At 29.4% G+C, this 20,122-nt stretch overlaps 3 protein-coding genes and 1 pseudogene across 6 annotated transcripts; 1 reads left to right on the top strand and 3 right to left on the bottom strand.

Moving 5' to 3' along the window:
* The first annotated feature begins 8,389 nt into the window (after positions 1-8,389).
* On the top strand, positions 8,390-10,558 carry LOC106777162 (zinc finger protein ZAT9-like). Its single transcript, XM_014664696.2, has one exon. It carries the CDS (start codon positions 8,470-8,472, stop codon positions 9,361-9,363), a length of 894 nt encoding a protein of 297 aa, XP_014520182.1. The 5' UTR covers positions 8,390-8,469; the 3' UTR covers positions 9,364-10,558.
* Positions 10,559-13,331: 2,773 nt separating this feature from the next.
* On the bottom strand, positions 13,332-18,354 carry LOC106777866 (U11/U12 small nuclear ribonucleoprotein 25 kDa protein). Of its 4 annotated transcripts, XR_002670060.1 has the most exons (7): positions 18,007-18,090; positions 15,065-15,299; positions 14,874-14,979; positions 14,534-14,633; positions 13,899-14,034; positions 13,736-13,820; positions 13,332-13,383 (listed from the first exon to the last, which is right to left on the bottom strand). XR_002670060.1 is itself a non-coding variant. In XM_022787461.1 (6 exons), exons 2-5 carry the CDS (start codon positions 15,252-15,254, stop codon positions 13,939-13,941), a joined length of 492 nt encoding a protein of 163 aa, XP_022643182.1. In that variant the 5' UTR covers positions 15,255-15,299; positions 18,222-18,354; the 3' UTR covers positions 13,385-13,820; positions 13,899-13,938. The 4 variants fall into 4 exon arrangements, 3 of the variants coding, with proteins under 3 accessions (XP_022643182.1, XP_014521158.1, XP_022643183.1); XM_022787461.1 differs by lacking the exons at positions 13,332-13,383; positions 18,007-18,090 and adding an exon at positions 18,222-18,354 and having other exon boundaries at positions 13,385-13,820; XM_014665672.2 differs by lacking the exon at positions 13,332-13,383 and having other exon boundaries at positions 13,385-13,820.
* LOC106777865 (pentatricopeptide repeat-containing protein At5g15300) lies at positions 15,902-17,791 on the bottom strand (the record flags this gene model as incomplete). The annotated part of the gene is given in 1 exon segment (XM_014665671.2): positions 15,902-17,791. A coding segment is annotated over 1 exon segment (1,605 nt). The 3' UTR covers positions 15,902-16,171.
* On the bottom strand, positions 17,954-18,686 carry LOC106776607 (annotated as a pseudogene).
* Between the last annotated feature and the right edge of the window lie 1,436 nt (positions 18,687-20,122).

Below are 20,122 nucleotides of genomic sequence, written 5' to 3'. Positions count from 1 at the left end.
CTACCCTAGGACTTCCCACTACTCTCACCACCCGCGTCGATCCTCTCTATTTGAGAATGAAAGACCGTCAGAGTATTAGGGATAACCTCCCTTGAAGGAGCCTCAATATTCATTCATACACTAAAGTGATCTCACCTAGAGATCTTAGAATAATTCTCAAAGTTCATAATCCATATCACCAATCTTGTTTCACTTCACCAACCTCATCCAATTAATCATACAATCTCATTCAGAAGCAAAATAAACATATATAACTCATACATTACATATCTTCACAGAAACATCGTTTATTAATACCAATTTCTTTATCAACTATAATTACATATACTTAAGTAATTCAAACAGTTTGGAGACCCTCACCAATGGTTCCAGAAGGGTCAAAAACCCCTAGAACGACCTAAAGAACGTCTAAAACGGACGTCCGGAACCCCACAAACTATCAAAAACAAACACAACAGCAGAAAATGGCGTCCAAGCGCCCTTTAGGGGCGCCCAAACGAGAATTATGCAGATTTTTCTGCATAATTGAGAAATTCTACCCCCTTTTACCAATTCTAATCCTTTTGGTGAACTTATACAACCCATAAGTCAACTTTCATGCTAAAATAAACTTACCTAAACAATTCTAATCCTTTCTAACATTATTATAAAGTGTTTATGCATTGATTTAGGTTCTACAACTTCAATTTTATCAACCTAGAGGTCTAAATTCAATTCTACAACTTGGAGTTGATTTTTAACCATTTAAATATGCCTACTAAGTCACACATGACCTACCTAAGTTACCTAAACTGACTAGGATCACCAAGAATACCTAACTCTAAATTTGATCACCACACTTCCTTTCTAACTCTAAAACACCAATTTATCCAACTTAGGGACCCAAAACTCAATCTTACCACTTTGAACCTATCTTGACCAATTTAGTGACTCAAACAAGTCACAATACAGTGGGTGAAACTGTCCCGACAGCCCAAAAACATGACAAACCTCATTTTCTCAAAATAACTACCTCACTTCCTTTAAAATGACCAAAAAGTAACCCTAAGGCACTTAATTTCCTTTCTAGCATCACCTCAACAGAATTTTCATACCACAACAGCTCCAACATACATAATTCTGCAATCTAAATCATTCAAAAACAGCATACAATAATCACCCACCAAATTGCATATTAAACACCTCCATCCATGCATTTCAAGTTAACCAAAATCAAAATCATGTTTCCAATCCACATACCATTTCGAAAATTATCATGCATTCACATCACACAACCCAAAACAAAATAAGAACTAGCTCCCCTTACCTGGACAGTGTTCACGTCTCAGACTCGAACTATTTTATGGAATTTGACACCATTAGAATTTTCATAATTTGCCTAAAGATCAAACGTTGGAAAATTGAAGATAGATTTTAGGTCTAAATTAAACAAGAAATTTGGGGAAAACAAAATGAATCACATGCAACAATATATATTGCATGATCATGGCCCTAATGGCTATTTAGAATTTAGAATTTAGAATTTAGAATTAGAAAGAGGAAGGATTAATCGGTTGAAATCGAAGACACTTAATTAGCTTATGCTCAACAAGGAATGTTCAAGATTTCACTTTGGATGAAGAAATTTCTGAACAAGTGAAAGAAAACATGAAGAAGAAAGAGGGAACAAGAAGAGGAAAGCGTTGATTTTTATTTTTTTTTTTAGAAAATGAAAGAAACTTGAGTTCTGAAACTTTTGTATTTTTGAAAGAGTAGAATCCTCAGCCCATTATTTGCTGTCATGTGTACTCCAACAAGGTTTATAATTTTCTAAATCTTTACATTTAACAAAATAAATAGCAAGTACAGATTTCAATAAAAAATAATAATATGGTTGACATCTACTAAAATATGGTTTCACTAATATTGTTTAAGAAACTCTATCAAACATCAATTTAAAAAGAACTAAAACTTATATTGATGAATAAATAATTTTAACAATATTAATTATAAAATTGTTTATACAATGTATATTAAAAAATGACTTATATTAACAAAAAGATAATATAATTAGTATTTATAAAAATAATCCTACTTAACATTGCAAAAAAAAGAAAAACTTATCTTGTCAATGTTAATAAAGAAAATTTTAATTAACCGAAGTTAATAACTAATCGTAACTCGCGGTTAAAATATTATTTTTAACATAAATCGAAAACATTGTTTATATTTATAAAAAATATTTAATTAATGTAAAATTTATTAAAAAAATCATTGAGATGCCAAAGAAAAAAAGAGGTTAAGTTTGTTTTTTATTTTTAAAGTATAACTCGAATTTTATTTTCAGTTCTATTTTAAAGTTTGATTATATTGAGTTCTCATATTTAAGAAATAATGAATTATTTTTTTTAATCCAACAACTTTAACTTTATTTGATCTGACAAACAGTGAATTATTTCAACTCTTCGCGTTTAAACACGTAATAATTTTTAAATCATATTTAAAAGTAAAAAGCATTTCACAAGAAAAATGTTTTATATGATTTTAATAAAATGTAAAAATTAAATATTTTACAATTTTAGTTATGAGCAAAACATACTTTTTTTTATAATAATTAAAAAAACTTTTAAAAATATATAATAACTAAATTTGGAAAAAAAATATTTAAAATGAATGTAACAATCAAATTATAGTCCATTAAAATTTAAGTTATTTTGTTTTAAGCCTTTAACACTCTTTTCCAGAATTATTCAATCCATCTTCAATATTCCGTTAACAAAGTCGTTGACAAAATCTCTACAAGAATAATGTATAACTTACCAATAAATAACAACAATGTAGTGAATGAAAACTTTAAAAAGATAATTTCGTAACTAAAATTATTGTTATATTGTTTAAATTCTAAAAACTTATTACCCTTTTATTTCGTATTTTTCGTCCAATAATTTTTCATTAAAAAATTACAGGTTAGGTTGAAGTATATTAAGGGGTGGTTTTACTATATAGAGTATTATATTAATCTAAAATATTTTAATTTTTTAATATACATTATATATATATATATATATATATATATATATATATATATATATATATATATATATATTAATAGAAATTTGAACAATTATATATATTTATATACAGAAACAGTTTAACTATATATTTATAATTGTTAAATGAAAAGTTTGACATAAACCATAGAAGTCATATATATAATTATTAGTCAATCTCTGTAAATAAAATAAAATAATTCTAGAGACCAAACCTCACCTGGTCATGTATATGTATGAAATAAAAATACAAATATTATCTTGTAAGAATAGTATACCTAACATAAAACCTATAGTTTTCATACAATAATAATTGTATTAATCCTCTGTTCAAAGCCAACTTCACCCAAGCCAAGTCAATTTCACGATCTTCATAATAAATTCTAATTTTCATCCAACTACGTTGGAGAATATGTGACAGATCAATACGAGATAAGTCACGTAACATGGTTCGTTGTCATGTCTGAGGGATAGAATAAGTATTTTAACTAGTTAACATGTTTAGACTCATCTCACATAACTTTATTTTACTCAATTTATTTTATTTTTATTATTAATGGTAGACTTATGGAATACAATAAATATGTGAAAAATTGAAGCAAAGTTATTGTTATAACATTTATTTTTATTTTCATTTCGAATATTTAATAGTTTCTATCTAGGTAATGGAAAGACTCAAAATTTGATTTCATATTTCAAGTTTTTATCTTTACTATTTTTCATTATAAATTATGACATTCACTATTTTTTTAAAATAAATATAATTTTGATTCGCCACGTGTCATGATTCAGTTGCTTTTATTTGGATTTTCTTTCCGAAACCAAAATTGCAATAGCCAGCAGAAACCCCATTTACTTTTGAAAAAAAAGCCATGTAATCTATGGGGATTTGGTAAAACTCCATTATATATGAAATATCAATTTCTAGTTGACCCGCCAACTATATGTGGATCGCTTTCTATTTGTTTATATAGTGCTGTCAATATTATTTTCTCGAACAATAAATGAAAATGTATATTCTTCCTTTGCTTTATATATGTTTTGAATACTGTTCTTCCATGTACCTAATTTTACCGATTTTTTTAAAAAGTTTTTGAAAAGTAAATATCAATTTTGAATATTCTGATATGATAGAAATGTGGTGTTTAAGTGATCATCAAGAAAGTGTTTATTGTTTTCTTAAGAAATTTAAGCTCGAGTATATATTATGGAATTAAATTTAAAAAATCAATTCTTTTTATAATACACTTCATTCGTTTCAGTGGATATATTTTCTTATATGTATTATTGATTCTGATTTATTTCTAAAAAGTTGTTCATTGACTTTACTAATTTATGAATTGTTAAATTATATTTACTAAAAAAAACTTCAACTATACATGAAAACGAAATATCAGTGTTATGATCAGGAATGACATCCAGTCAGATGGAACATGGATAATATTTATACACAAAAAAATATCTACTTTTTACTTGTTCGCTATTAATACAAATATTTGTTTAAAAAATATTTGCGAGTATTTTAAAAGTCACATATATCCAAATATCTAAAAAAATATATTTTTATAAACTATTAAAAGAAAATTTAAATAAAATTACAAAATATATATAATATAATATAAATTAAATTAAATATAAATTAAAATTTAATTTTAATTAAATTTAACGTTATAAAATATAACTTAATTTTAATTTTAATTAAATTTAACTTAATAAAATATAAATTAATTTTTTTTATTTTTTGCGGGTAGCGAATAGTATAATATTTGTACCCGACTCGTTTATAAGCGAGTATTAAAATACCTGCAACTTGCAGACACCAATTATTCGTCGCGAATTTGGTGTCATTTCTAATTATGATATAACATGTTTGTATTTGGTTTAATAGATATATTAAAAAGTGTGATTTAATAACATCTTTTAAATCCTTTAATTATGAAATAATCTAAATTTAGATTTATGTGAATCATATTTATATATTATAGCTAAATCTCGGTAGTTTTGTGATAGTTTATGATATTATTATTATACTTTTTACATAAGTATTGTTTCGATAGAAACATAAATTCGCCTTTCACATTGTTTATATAAATATGATTAGTATTATTCAAAGAATACATATTATTTCAATCTACTATAAACATTGATACATTCAATTGTACAAAGATCCGATTAACAATCAAATTAGTGTTAGGATTTTGTCATCTGTTTGTTCATATAGTACTTTTAATATTAAAGTAAGATGAATATCTTTTGTACATAAGTTGTTATTATTTTTCATGTAAAAAATATTTAATTGATGTAAAGGAAAATAGTTAGAATAAAATGGTGGAAGATTTGGTTTGTTTTGGCATGATGGGATAGGAAAAGTGAGAGGGTATGTAGGGCACATCAAGAGCTTATCTGGTTATAGCAAAGTTTGTGATAGTTGGAGCAGACAAGAGAAGAAGCAATCGTAAAATGGGTTTAAGTGAGTGGTGTTTTGGTGTAGGCATGTAGGCCATTCCATAATCTCCTTCTATGTCTTTCAAGTTTACTCCATTGCACCAAATCATGGTCCCTCTTCATTCAATTCAACCCTACGTTTCGCATGCAAATGCAATGCTTCCACAATCACCCTCATACTTTTCTATTTCACTTACATGCCATACACAACAATCTTATTTGTATATATATTGCTAATTCTTAATGGTAAGATTCTTGAAAGTTGATTCTTGAATAATCACCAAAATTTCAGTCGCTAATTCTTGACTAATTCAATTACAAAAATAAAAAGATTTAACATTTTTTTGTTGCCAATTTGAAAATATATTATTAAATTTAAAAAATATTCGGTCGCATGAAATAATGTAGTGATGTTTATCTTTCCGTCGCTAATAGGTAATTTTTCTATTTTAATTAAAATATTTTTTGGTGGCTAAATTGGTAGAGAAAAATAAATAGATTTAGTGACTAATATATTTCAAACGAGTGAAAAAAAAAATAACAATAAGTATATTATGGTGATTACTTTTATATGTACATAATTTTACTTGCTTGTTATATAGAATTGTAAATAATTTTGTAACCTGTTTATATATAAATACTATAAATTTAATTATAAACAACAATAAACTCAGATATATAATGCAATAAAAAGTAATATAGAAATAAAAAGTGTATTACATGATCTAACATAAAAATAAAATGGAAATATTTCTAAATAAAAATATGAAGTTTTGAAGTTATAATACATATTTTAGCTACCAACAACATTTCGATCACTAATACAATATTTGCTACGTTGATAAAAATGGCTAGAACATTTTTAGTTGATAATTTTCATTTGATAGTTTTCATATTAAACATATTTTAATCCATATTTCAGTCATATATATATATATATATATATGAATATTAATATATACTGATTCAATCGTTATTTTTTAATCATTAGTTAGCTACTACTATTTAATAGTTATTTTGGTTATAATAATTTGTGATCAGCTTTTTCCAATCACTAATTTTGATTGCTAAATTGTATTTTTTTTTAGTTCGGAGGATTAAAAATGAGAAAAAGAAAATAAAAGAGAGTTAACAGTGAAAATTATTGTGAACAAAATGAAGTTGACTAAAGTAATACCTGAAGTTGCTTTTATAAGCATGTTGAATATAAGATTACAAAGATACAAATGTTTGAGTTATGAGCATAGTTGTATGATGTTAAAGTTAATCTTCTCTTTTTAAATAGGTGAGTTAAAATACATCTTCTAATGGAGAAATCAATACTTTTATTATTTAAAAAAAATAATAATTTATGGAAAGACGTGGCATCGTATTATTCAAAAAGAAAGTGATATGTCTCGTGGAGATAGATGTTGTGGGTATCATGAATTGCGACGTCAACAAGACACGTGTCAATCAACAATGGCCTATGCATGGCATGCTAAGTAAAGGCTCACGTATCAGATGCTCACACTAAGACAAATTTTAATGACACGTAATTCATTAATTAATCATGTTATGCCAAGAAATTCAAATTACTCATCTTCCTTTGATTATTTGTCCCACAGAATGAGAAGGAAGAGTGGTTATTTAGAATGATAGAGAAAAAATATGATTTCTTGCAAGAGTATTTTATTTAATAATTCTTTTAGATTTTTTTTCCAAAAAATAATTATTTATTATTATTTTTAAGTTTAAAATCTTTAAGACATGACATGTCTTAAAACTTAGAGTCCATAATAAATGAAGATATTTTTATCTATATCTTAAAATGTACCAACTGAAAACATGTCTATACGTGTTAACAAACCTATATATATAAATTTTTTATTGTAAACAAACATATAGTAAATTTCATCTATATAAATAAACCTTTTTTAATAAAACCACTTTTGAATAATATTTTTAAAAGACAACCAAGAAAAAACCCGTGTAACTTCCTTCTTTAATGAATGTCTGGTCTGTTGCCAAGGTCTATTATGTTTTATTGTATAATTGATTGTGAATGATAAAGTATTAAATACAAATAAAAGGATATTAATGACAAATAACACAAATAAAAATAATTTATACATATGTATATATAAAGGGAATTGGTCTTTTTGTATCCACGTTTTCTAATTTTATTTTCCGAATAAAAACTTAAGTTAAATTAATTACTTGATCAATTTTACTGTTTTTAAATTTTAACCATAAAAAAAAAATCTTTTTTTTTCGTATACATAATTCTTAAAACTATCCTTGAAGTAATTATTATTTTAAATTAAAATAATTACAATTCTATTTTTAATATAAATTTAATTATTTTATAAATTACAATCATTATTATAAAAAGAGATTGAATGTTATTATAAAAAGTTTTTTTTATGTATATATTATATATAAGATATAAGGTAGAATAATAGGATTAATTTAAGTTTAAAATCCACTTTATAAATCTAATATAATAATGAGATTTATTGATTAGGTCTACCATGTCATCAATTTAAATGTGTTAATATTTTAGATAGATTGTAAATAAAATAAACTTACCATATAAAGAATGAGGATTAGCAGGTAACAAAAAAAGTTGCTCTTGAGATTGAGAAACAGAAAGCAGTAAATGAAAAAAAAGTTATTCCATAGGGGCAAGGTTTGCATGTTCGCTGCTGCTCTTTTCACTGTTCACGATCACACTTTGTTAGTTTTTGCCACCGAATAATGAATGTCACTGTTGGAATTTGTTGTGTTGACGCTTCACAAATCACAGCTCATATAAATACGCAGTATATGTATATTTATATATATTATTAATTGAATAATAATAATAATAATAATAATAATAATAGACACATATGCAGAACCATAACTTTTGGGTCGTGTGTGTCCTATTGGTGGAAGAATGCTTGTTACCTACTCCTTTTTAAGTTCCCAAATACCCCAAAACCAAACGTATCTCTGAGAGCAGAGCATTGAGATGGAGCGCCACAAATGCAAGCTCTGTTCGAGAACATTCGCCAATGGCAGAGCTCTCGGTGGCCACATGAAGGCTCACTTAGCCACCCTTCCTCTTCCTCTTCCACCCAAACCCCAACCTCTTCCTCAATCCATTAACACTTTCTCTTCCAATTCATCTTCACGTCAAGACATACAACAACACCCTCATAATGAACAACAACAAAAGGCTCTCCTCAACTACGCCTTGCGAGAGAATCCCAAGAAATGTTTCAGGCTCGCAGATCCCGAGTTCGACTCCGGCGCCGTCGTGCAAGACAGGGAGAGCGAGACCGAGTCAAAGAACCCAACCCGCCGACGATCCAAGCGCTCACGCAGGCCCGCCAATTCCCAACCCAAGGCCCGGCCCAAACTCAGCTTCATGGAGTCCCCCGAGCCCGTCAGCTCTGTCTCCGACACTTCCCCTGAAGAAGACGTCGCCATGTGTCTCATGATGCTGTCCAGAGACCGTTGGAGCAAGAACACCCACGCTGCTTTCGACAACAACAACCCCATGGAAGACGACGAAGAAGAGAGATCACTGGAAGAGATCAAGTTCAGAAGAGTTTGCCGGAAGCACCAGTGCCAGAGTTGCGACAAGACGTTTCGATCTTCGCGCGCATTGGGCAGCCACCGAAGCATTTGCGAAGGTTCGGGTAACGATAGTAAAATCTTCGAATGCCCCTTTTGTTTTAAGGTATTTGGGTCTGGTCAAGCTCTGGGTGGCCACAAGAGATCTCATATGGTACCTTCTTCTTCCTCCACTGCCAATGATTCCACCCGTTTCAAAGAAAGTTTCATAGATCTCAACTTCCCTGCTCCACCTGAAGAAGAAGACGATCTCAGCGTGGTTTCCGATGCCCAATTTGATGACTGATGAACTCATTACATGGGTAAAGTCTTCTCTTTTGGTATATTATTTTTGATTTTTTATAGTAGGTGAGAATTAATATTACATTGGGTTCATTGTTAGATCAAATGCTTTTGATGGTACAATGATAGCTCATAATTTATGTTTTCACCAACTGTCTGTTGTGCCTAACTCTGGAGTTATACATGCCACTGAATTGTGCTGGCTAACCATTAAAATCTGATCATCATGGAGTGCGTGAATCAACTAACATGACATTTAATAGCAGTCTTAGCATTGTTCAAGGTCATGATGAGTTGCTAAGTAACACTGTTAAGCAAAGGAAACCCAGTTGAGAGTGTTTTTGGGGATTTGGTTCATTGATTGTGGACCAACAGCTTTGGGGTTTGAAAGTACTAAAGAGTTAAATTCCATTTTTGTGCTCTGGTTCTGTTTCACCTGTCCTTCCACTTTCTTTGAAAAAAATAATATAAATCATTTGGTTTTCTTGGTCATTGTCTTTTGGGTGAAACGGATGTGGAGAAGAAGAGTTAAATGACAGCAATGTAAATGCTGCGATTTGTTTCCTTGTTTCCTTTACGTGAATCTGGAGTTAGTTCCGTGATGCCCGGAAAGATATATTGGGGAAAAACAATTGCTCATGTTATTTCTCTCTTCTTTTTGATTTTTTGGGTTAGAAATAATAGCTATATTTTTGTTTTATTATCGAAGACTTATCTTCGTTGTTGAACAAAACGAAGAATCCGGAGTACAGAGGGGTGCCCCGCACTCTACTGTTCTTTATCAAAGAAATAGTCAGATTAACAGAACAAGAGAATCATCATGTATTTACAGTTAGAATACTTGCAGTAAGATTTTATTCCTGGGTTATTTTTTATCTATGTATTTAGATTTAAAATCTTATTTAAAAGATTGAATTCTGTTTTTGTTAGATGAAGAACGTGTTGGTGTATATTTTTACTTTATGACAGTGATGACAGTTGGAATGGAATAAAAAAAAATGGTAGGTTTTTGTTGATCATGTGATCTTGCTTCATAAAAACTTTAACTAGAGAATAAGAAGACATTTGAAGTTGGATTAGTGAAAGATTGAAAAGGTGTGTAGTTTGCCGTCACAAAACATCAAAAGGGAATCGACAAAATTTCCGTTACAAAATTGTCCTATGTTTCCATTATATCTCTTACAAAATGCTTATCGCCAATCCATACCATGTTAAGAAAGATGCTTTTTTTTTAAGAATGGTTTCTATTTTTTATTTTGTAATTTTAAATTATATTTAAGATAAAAAGTATTTCATTTTATTATTTTATGGGTTTATGTATCACCATTAAACAACTTCATTTTTAACTTGTAATAATATGAATCATTTAAAAGCTTGTAAAATTAAGTATAAAATATTTCTCTTACAATTTTTTTTACAAACTCACTGTTAAAACTATAACAATTGATTAAGTTAAAACAGGATGATTTTGTTTGTGTGTTTTTTTTAATAAAATAGTCAGATTTTATTCTTGATATGTTTGTCCAATCTACTTATTTTAAAAATAAGCCTTTTTTTTTTTAATTTTTTCATGAATAAAAATCTATCACTGTTTAAATAATTTGTTGTTTAAAAAATATTTATTTAAGACAAATAATAAATTAAAATTAAAGAATTTTAAGATAATAATATAAATAATTAAAACAATAAAATTTAAAATTCACTTAAAAAAATTAAAATTTCTTACTTTCTTTATACATACATATACATTAAAGAAAATATTAATTATTATTTGAATATTAAAATTTAACTAATATTATTTTAAGTTTTTAAAATAGAATTTTATCTTAAAAGAAAAATCCAGTTATTTTATAAAAAATAAAATATAATATGTTTTAATTTTATTTTCAAATAAAATATTTATAAAAATAAAAATTCAATTAGTTGTTTAAAGAATTGTAAAGAATTCTCTTATCCAAACATAATATTAAGTATTATTTTCAGAGTCTGAGCAAATTTTACTGTCACGTTTTCAATTATTTTAGAATTTCATAACTTTTTTATCCATATGTTTTTGTTAATTTCTAATTTTGATTCTTATAAAATTTTAATTATATATTAAATTTGTTTTTTTTTTCACAGTTAATATATAAAATTGATTTTTTTTTCACAGTTATTATATCACCCGTTTTATAGAAAATATTAACATATTTGGATAACATTTTTATATTTTATCGCTGAATCTTATTTACATGATTTAGTGTTAAGAATTTGATATCATATAAGTGTTTTAAAAAAAAGCAAATTTAAGCTTTTTTATGTATTTATCTGATATGCTTATTTTTAAAATAACTAAATTTTTGTTATTTTAATATAATCAAATTTGATCTATTTCTTAAATAAGTGATTACTTAAAAAAGTCAGATTAACTTTAAAAATTTAGAGACAAAAAATGCAATTACAATTTATAAAGAACAAAATTGTACGAAAAAAATTAGTTTACTATTGTTTTAGCAGGCATAAACTAGGATAGAATAAAATATATAGTTAACAAAGATTAAATTTAATTACAATTACAGTTTTTAATTATAATAATAATAATAATAATATTATTATTATTACTATTATTATTATTATGATGATGGAGGCGTTAAATCCAAAATTGGGTTTCAATAATTTAATTTACATATTTTCTTATCTTTTCTTGTGTTATATTAATTTTTATGTGAAAATTTGTTTGAATCTCATAATAAGAGATTGAATTATCTATGGTGGAAATTAAATTATTTAATTATGATAGAAAAATAAAATAATTTACTATATAATAATAATAATAATCTTATTTTTATTGTCATTTGTGTCGTATTTTTATGTTTGTCATTTGGTTTGCATTTGGTGTTACAATATGACAACTTTTGTCAGTACCTCTTGTAAAGGGGTCACCATTTGCACTGGTTTTTTCTTTTGTTCAGGATAATTATTTAGTTTTTTTTTTCAACATTTAGTTTATATTAATGTTTTAGATAAATTTCACTTTACCTTTTTACTTAGTTTCAAGAAGCAGAAAACGTCGATAATGTAAAGTTTTACATAGAACATTCATATATATAGACAATTCTTTGTCCAGATTATGCTGTGGTTATTAACTCAAACCTAAGTGTATAAAGAACATTTATATATATAATTTGAATTTTATTCATATTTGGTTAAACTTTTCTTTCTAAAATATTTTTATTTTAGTTTTAAATAAATAAAGTAAATATACTGAACATGCAATATAAAAAAAAAAAAAAACCCATCTTTTTAATAATAACTTCACAATGAACTATGGTTTTATTGAGATTAAAAATGGATTTAAAAAAAAAAATCATCTTACTAAAACTAAAATTAAAATATTCTTAGGAATCTATAAACATTACTGTGTAGTCAATTTTTCTTCGAATTTATGTCAGAAACGAGTGTTGTGACCATTTCAGCTAGCTCGTGTAGGAGATTCCTCAGTTGTTGTCTGACCATTATTGCAACATCAAGATTTATGTGATAAGGTTTGAACAAAGCATATTGTGTTTTAGGGTTCATCTTCACTCTGCAAAGACTGCTACTTAAATTGGCTCTATAGCTCTCACATGCATACATTATCTGTCCCCTTACTTTATCGGGAGATTCCTCACTATTGTAAATACTGATATTGGTATGGAAAAAGGAATAATTACAAACTAAGGTGGTTGCTAATAGTGTTGTAAATTAAGTATATACAAAGAAAATAAATCTCCCATACATATCTAGAGTAAGAAACGCCTTAAGTATTTTGAGGGGAAAAAGATCATTGACAATGGCAGGTGCAGTACATGGACTATTCTGCTTCCATTTGTCATTTGTCAGGCCCAATCCAATAAGAACGTCTTAGGTTCCCTCGACAACCATAAAATGAAAATGTCTTTTCATTTCCTCAATAAACTTAAGACAAACAAAACTACAATAGACTAGCAAGAGGATTACTTCTCTGCAGACTCATTGGAACTTTAAGAAAATGGAATATTCCTTACTGATGGATGGAAAATGGGATAATTATGACATTCAATTCATTAAAAGTAAACTAAAACAATAACTCTATAAAGTTGCAATAATAAAAAAGTTAATTACTTTAACAAAATAAAACACTGATTACTTGTACTTTTACTGGGACAGATCACCTACTTACCAACATCAACAACAGATAAGCCCATGATGTTTTTTGGGGGTAACTTTATTTACATATTTTCGAATTGTTTGCAAAAGATTGAAAAATGATTTGGATGGACGTTAGGTACAATTATATGAAGTCATTTTAGCTAACAGCAGCAATAAGCATGAGCAGGAGGATAGGCCAAAGAATCCTATAACCCGAAGTAGCTTACCACAACATAGCAGCGGGTGCTGGTTTTAGACAACATTTTCCATGTAGTAAAGATTCAAAGAGAACTTTGTGTGAGACAGGCTTGTCTGCAAGAAAAGGCTAATGACTGACATTGCAAGGTGAAACAACATTAAATGTTGAAGTTCTGTTAGTCCAACACGTACCAACAAAGATTTCAGTCTCTTAGAGCATGGCCTTGTTTGATCAGGAACGCTTATTAAGGCCATGAAAAAAACGGTGTTTTCTCCTCTTCGAATGCCTCCGTGATTGTTTTGTCATGACAAAGGGTGCAAATTGAACCTATGCAGGAATAAGTTACCATTAAATTACACAATGTTAAAGATATCATCCAATTAGTGGACAAGGGATGAAAAGCAAAGGAATTTTTGTAAATAACTTTCAACAAAGAAATAACAATGCAAAAGAACAAAAACAGCTGCATAAACAGAAACTTCTTGTAGTCCAGTTCTACATTTCATAAAAAGAATGGGTAGGACAAACTAAGCAAAATATTTCTATATGAAATGGCATGCACCATAAACTAACGTAATGCAAAAAAGTAGGATGCAAGGCAACCATATCATTTTTCACACAAAAAAAGGTTATCAAAGCTTTTCTTAAGACTGATTTGAACATAAACATAACGAGAATCAGCATAATAAAAAAATGCCACAGAAAGAACGAGTCCTTTAAGGATATGTAATACGTAAATTCATATATTGGAAAAAGAAAATATAAAGAAGTTAGGAGAGAAGAGATACAAAATAAATTTTAACACAGAATAATGCAAAGAACATACCTGAGAATTATTTCGTACACCAAAATTTTGAACTGCATCATTATCATCTAGGAGCTTGTTGTTATGGTATGACAAACAATAATTTGCCCATACATGTTTCCTGCAAATGCATAAGTTTTTTAACTGTAGAGTGACAAAAAATCAGGCTTTCCTAAGATGAACTTTTGCAATCTAATCAAATATTACACCATTGTTAACAAAATTACTCACAATGACTAAAGCGATATTGCTATGAGCAATAACTTCTGGAATACAGTAAAGAAGTTCACTAACTATTTTTATCATTTTGAGAAAGGAGAAATGATTGTGGACTAGAGAGAAAAGGAAGACTGTAACTCACCAAGAAATGTGGCGGTGACCCATGCCAGATTGTTCCATGTCATTTACCTTCCTCTTGATGGCAAGTTTCAAATCCTTGACTGTTGCTGAATTCATCACGATCACGTCTTATACCACCAAAACAACTAGTGAATCAGAACTTTAAACACCTCATTTAAAATTTTCAAAACATATTAGTAATGTGAATATTACCAAGAGTAGACCCATCCAATTTCAAGACAGAAATGCGCATGGCACTACCCAATTCAAGGCTAATGAGAGTGTCAACATCTGCCAAAGTTGGGTTCTTGGGAACATCAGAAAGTATAGGATCATCTAGCAAGTTTGTCAGCAACGAGTTCAGCCTTGCCTTCTTCATGCTGCTCTTGTTATATTCTTCCATTTATCTTCTCTCAAGCTTCCCTAAGGAACTATCTTTCTGGTCAGCCTGCATATAATTGAGGGAACACACTAGTCCTTTAAATACATGTATTCAAATCCAGAAATACATATTCTGTTTGACCTAGACATAGTAAAATTAATATCCTTCATTACCAAATAAATCTGGCTACAAATTATTTACAAAAAAACACCAGCATAATGCAACAAGATATCAACCTTTCCTCCAAATTGAATCGAAAGAATAGTTTCTCTGTCTCACCATTTCTTGAATTATATCACGAAAAATAATTACTACAAACACACAGGTTATTTGAAGAGTACCAATTATTCTAAGTACACAACTTCAAATGGTGTTCAGGATATTTTTTCTTATTCAACCCGATAATATGATATCACTGAACGCCAAAATCTACATGGGTTTTGTTAGGAAGCTAAAAGCTACACTGCTCTAAAATATCTCAAACTGCCATTAAAGCTATGAAGAAGCTAAAAGATAAATATTGATCTTTTTCATTCCTTCCTCTTTGTAAAGAGAAATACACTTTTATAACTCAAAATATACCAATTGAATAATAATAACCTATAAATATCATCATGTAACAAATTTTGGAATTAGTTTGCAGTGCCGTACATGTTGAGATAACGTACCTTCTTTTTAAATTATTATTTTTTCAGAAATAGACTTCAACTTCCTTGTTATAAGTCTTTCTAGTTGGTTTTGGTCTAGTCTCCCATTTTTTTTCTCCTTTATTTTATAGATTGGGCAGCAGCAGATGATTTTTGCTAATTGTGGCATCAACATAGTTAGGATGTCAATTAACACTGTGATGCTTTAGCACTACAGTTCTATTAAAAAAATATTATAACTACGAGAAAGCTAAGAAATATCCAGTATAAAAAAGGGGTTAAATAGTTTATTTAGGAAAGCTTATCACATTTAGTCATATCAATTTGGCTGTGTCCAACTTGCTTAGAGACATGCAAGTCAATCATTTCACTCCTTAATCGCTCAACCTCATCCCATCTCTCAGCTTCAGCATAAATGTTAGATAACAACACATAATCTCCGTCTGATAGACTTTTCAATTTGGCAAGTTGTAGGAATGACACCTTAGCCAGCTCCATGTTCCCTTGTGTCCTACAAGCACCCAGCAACGTTCTCCATAAAATGGCTCTATTTTGGAAAGGAGAAGTCCTGATCATCTGATGTGCCTCTTCCAGCAAACCAAATCTACTAAAAAGATCAATCATGCAACCATAATGCTTGATTTCGGGCACAATTTTATACTTCACCATATGATCAAAATACCATCTTGCTTTATCTACCCAACCCTTATGACTACAAGCAATCAAAACACCAATAAATGTTACTCGATTCGGCCTAACAGTACCAAGCCCGCATTCCATCTCTGAAAACAACTTCAGAGCTTCCTCACAGTAACCGTGGACAGCCAAACCAACAATCATAGCATTCCAACAACTAGTAGTTTTTATCCTCATCCCTCTAAATACCTCCCAAGCTGAACTCAAATTTCCACATTTAGAATACATATTCAGAAGGGCGTTTCCCAAATACCCTTCAATCTTATGCTCAGAAGCTTTGAGAGACTCGTGTATTTTGCTTCCCATTTCTAGTGCACCAGTTTCGGCACAGGCACCCAGAACTGAAATAAACGTCACTTCAGTGGGTCTTATTTCGGCATTTTGCATCTCAGAAAACAGTGTCAATGCTCCTGCATAATCCTTAACGGACACAAAACCAGCAATCATAGAATTCCAGGACACAACATCCCTCTCGGGCATAACTTGGAACACCCTTCTTGCACCCTCAATATCACCTGACCTGGTGTACCTTCCGATGACAGTGTTCCATGAAACAACATTCTTGAGTGGCATTGATTCAAGAAGGTAATCAGCTGACTTAGAATTGTTGACACGATGGTATGCCGATATCATGATATTCCAAGAAACCAAACTTCTGTTACTGATTTCATCAAACAAGTTTTGGGCAACATGGACCAATCCACATTGAGAGTACATATAGAGCAAAGAGTTCTGAATAGAGGGGTCTTGATCAAACCCCAGTTTGAGAACAGTACAGTGGACTTCACCCCCTTTGGAAACAATAGTGATCTCATCGCACTCACCAAATTCTTGGACAAACTTGTATGCTCTAGAGCAAGCCTTGAGCACAAAGTTGTAGGTGAAATGGTCAGATACAACATCTGAGGTCTGCATGTGGCTGTAGATGTATAGAGCTTGAAGAGGGAAGGAAGACTTGGCAAAGGCTCGAATCATAGTGTTGCAAAGGAAAGAGTTGTTCATAGAAGTTTGTAGGAAGAGGGAATGAGCATGGGAGAGGTCTCCCGTAGGAGAAAGTGCGGAGAAGAATATTAACCTATCAATGAAAGGAGTATGGGTTTGAAAGCCTGCTTTGGTGATAATGGCTTGGACTTGTTTCAGTTCCAACATGGAACAGAGGTGCTCGAGCACATACCTTATGCGCGAATATGTTCCCAACATTCGTGCTGTGTCTCGCTGTCACTATAAGTATTCATATGAAAATTGAGTGGTATTTATATGGAAAAAAAAAAAAAAAAGATTCTATAAACAAGACTGAGCATTGTCAAGGTTGAGGATGTGGAAAGCTGAAAATCCAAATTACTATGGATTTGAACTAGATATGAGAAATAATATAACAGAGGCTTGAGTGCATATATGAGAAATATCGACCACAATTCTCGGGTTTTTACTCTAATTATAGGGTTACGTATTCTTCAAGCCTCAACCTCACTTCTCAGACGAGTTGGGACCCCTCTTCTTGCCAAATCCCACCACTACAACAACATAAACCGAACCCCTCGTTAGAGACCGCGCAATTATCCATCTTCTACTTTCGTAACACACTTCATATCACTCAATAGTACGAAATGGGAATTGAAGCGAAAATTAGGGTTTGAGAAAATACCGGCGGTGACGAATCGGCGATTGTACTGCATCCTCCTGTGGGCGAGTCCACTTGGCTTCTTCTTTTGGTCCTGCTTAGCTACTTTGGGGTTTGGCCTCTGACTTTGCCGGCACGTGCAAGTGATCCGTGAACCTTACCTGCAAACTAAGTTATGTGTGATTCGTTGTGCACGAGAAAGAAACACAATCATACCCCATTTTCAAACAGGAGTCATAACTTAACTCACCCGCGACGATGAATTTCTCTTCTGATTACATTGGGCTCTACATTGAAAAATTGGGCTACAGGAAGGGTGTTTCATCCTCCAGCTCTCTATCTCTCATTTCCAAAAATATCCTTATTTAATTAATAGTTTAAGAGTTTAATATTTTGATTAGTGTGAATTTCGTGTCAGCATTAAGACCACCTCCATTTTGTTCCAATCAGTAAACATGCATTTTGCTGACCTCTGCAACCCTTGACCATGCACTCCTTGACTCTACACCTCTACAACTCCTGCACCCCACTTCTACACCCCACTCCTGCACTCTCTCATTTCCAGTATACAACTTTTACACCCTACTCCTACTCTCTCATTTCCAGCATAGTGATTCATCTTTATAAACAAACCTTACATCCCTCCATCTTTGAAATGCAACTCGCTTAAAGTTTTGTACTTTGTAAGTAATGAGTGTTGGTTATATATATATATTTCAGAAGGATTGTTGAGTGTAAGTTGAACTGTTTCATTTGTAGTGGGGCGGTATCGGCTTCTTCCTATTAGCTCATTTTTGAGCGTTAGAGGTTAGTATTTATTTTAAAATTTGTTTGCATCTTCCTGCTTAGATTGGTATAGCTGATGGATGGTTAATATTTTTTTTTTTAAATCTGTTTGCATGTTCTTGTTCTTCGTTGTATTGATATTAAGAGATAAGAGGTATTTAATTTTAGTTAGAATGTTTCATAAAACGAAAACATGTGCTAATCGGATATGGATATCCGATTAACATATCATCGGATTTGGATATTCGATGCACAAAATCTCGGATTTGGATTTCCGATGCCCTAATTATCGGATCTGGATATCCGATATCACATACATTCACATTTTAAATATTTTCCACAGGTTTACATTAAATATTTTTATATTAGTTTAAATTTTCTTAAAACTTCTTTTTCAATTTTTTTTTAATTTTATGTATTAGTTTATAATATATTTTATAATTTGTAATTAATAAAAAATAATTTTATGATTATATTAAAATGAATAAAACTAATTTTGTGTAAAAAAACTTAAAATGAAATTGTCGGATATAGATTTCCGATAATCATATTTTCGGATATGAAAATCCGAGAATGTTTATTAATTTATATAAAAGTTTAATAATATATTTATTTAATTATTTTTTAATTTTTAATTAATTTTAAAATTATACATGATTTTGTATCAGTTTATAATGTAATTATATAATTTAAAATGAATATAAATTAATTTTTAGGATTTATTAAAATTAATAAAAGTAATTTTTTAAAAAAATACTGAATACAAATCGGATGTGGAAATCCGATAAAATTGAATTAGTTGTGCTGAAACACTGCGGTTTGTTTATGCAGGCATTTATAACAAATTTTAGTTATATTACTTATTATTTTATAAATATACTTAAGTTTATGGTAATTTTTGTGAATTTATAATTTAATCAGATAATATGTAATTGGTGAAAAATAATTGTTAAGAATGTTTCATATTTTTGCATATTGTTTTATTAATATTATTTAAATAGGTTTGTTTTATACAAAAATTTAATAAAACTAGTTAACTACATTTTTATAATTATTAATTTTTGTTAATATAAAAAATGCATTTTAAATATTTAATTTTAATAATCTTTTAGATATAATTTATATGTGATTTTTTATGT

The sequence above is a fragment of the Vigna radiata genome, chromosome 11 (assembly GCF_000741045.1).
Source record: "Vigna radiata var. radiata cultivar VC1973A chromosome 11, Vradiata_ver6, whole genome shotgun sequence".
Classification (NCBI taxonomy): Eukaryota; Viridiplantae; Streptophyta; class Magnoliopsida; order Fabales; family Fabaceae; genus Vigna; species Vigna radiata.
The sequence above is the reverse complement of the archived record's forward strand: the minus strand, read 5'-3'. Positions and strand labels throughout refer to the sequence as shown.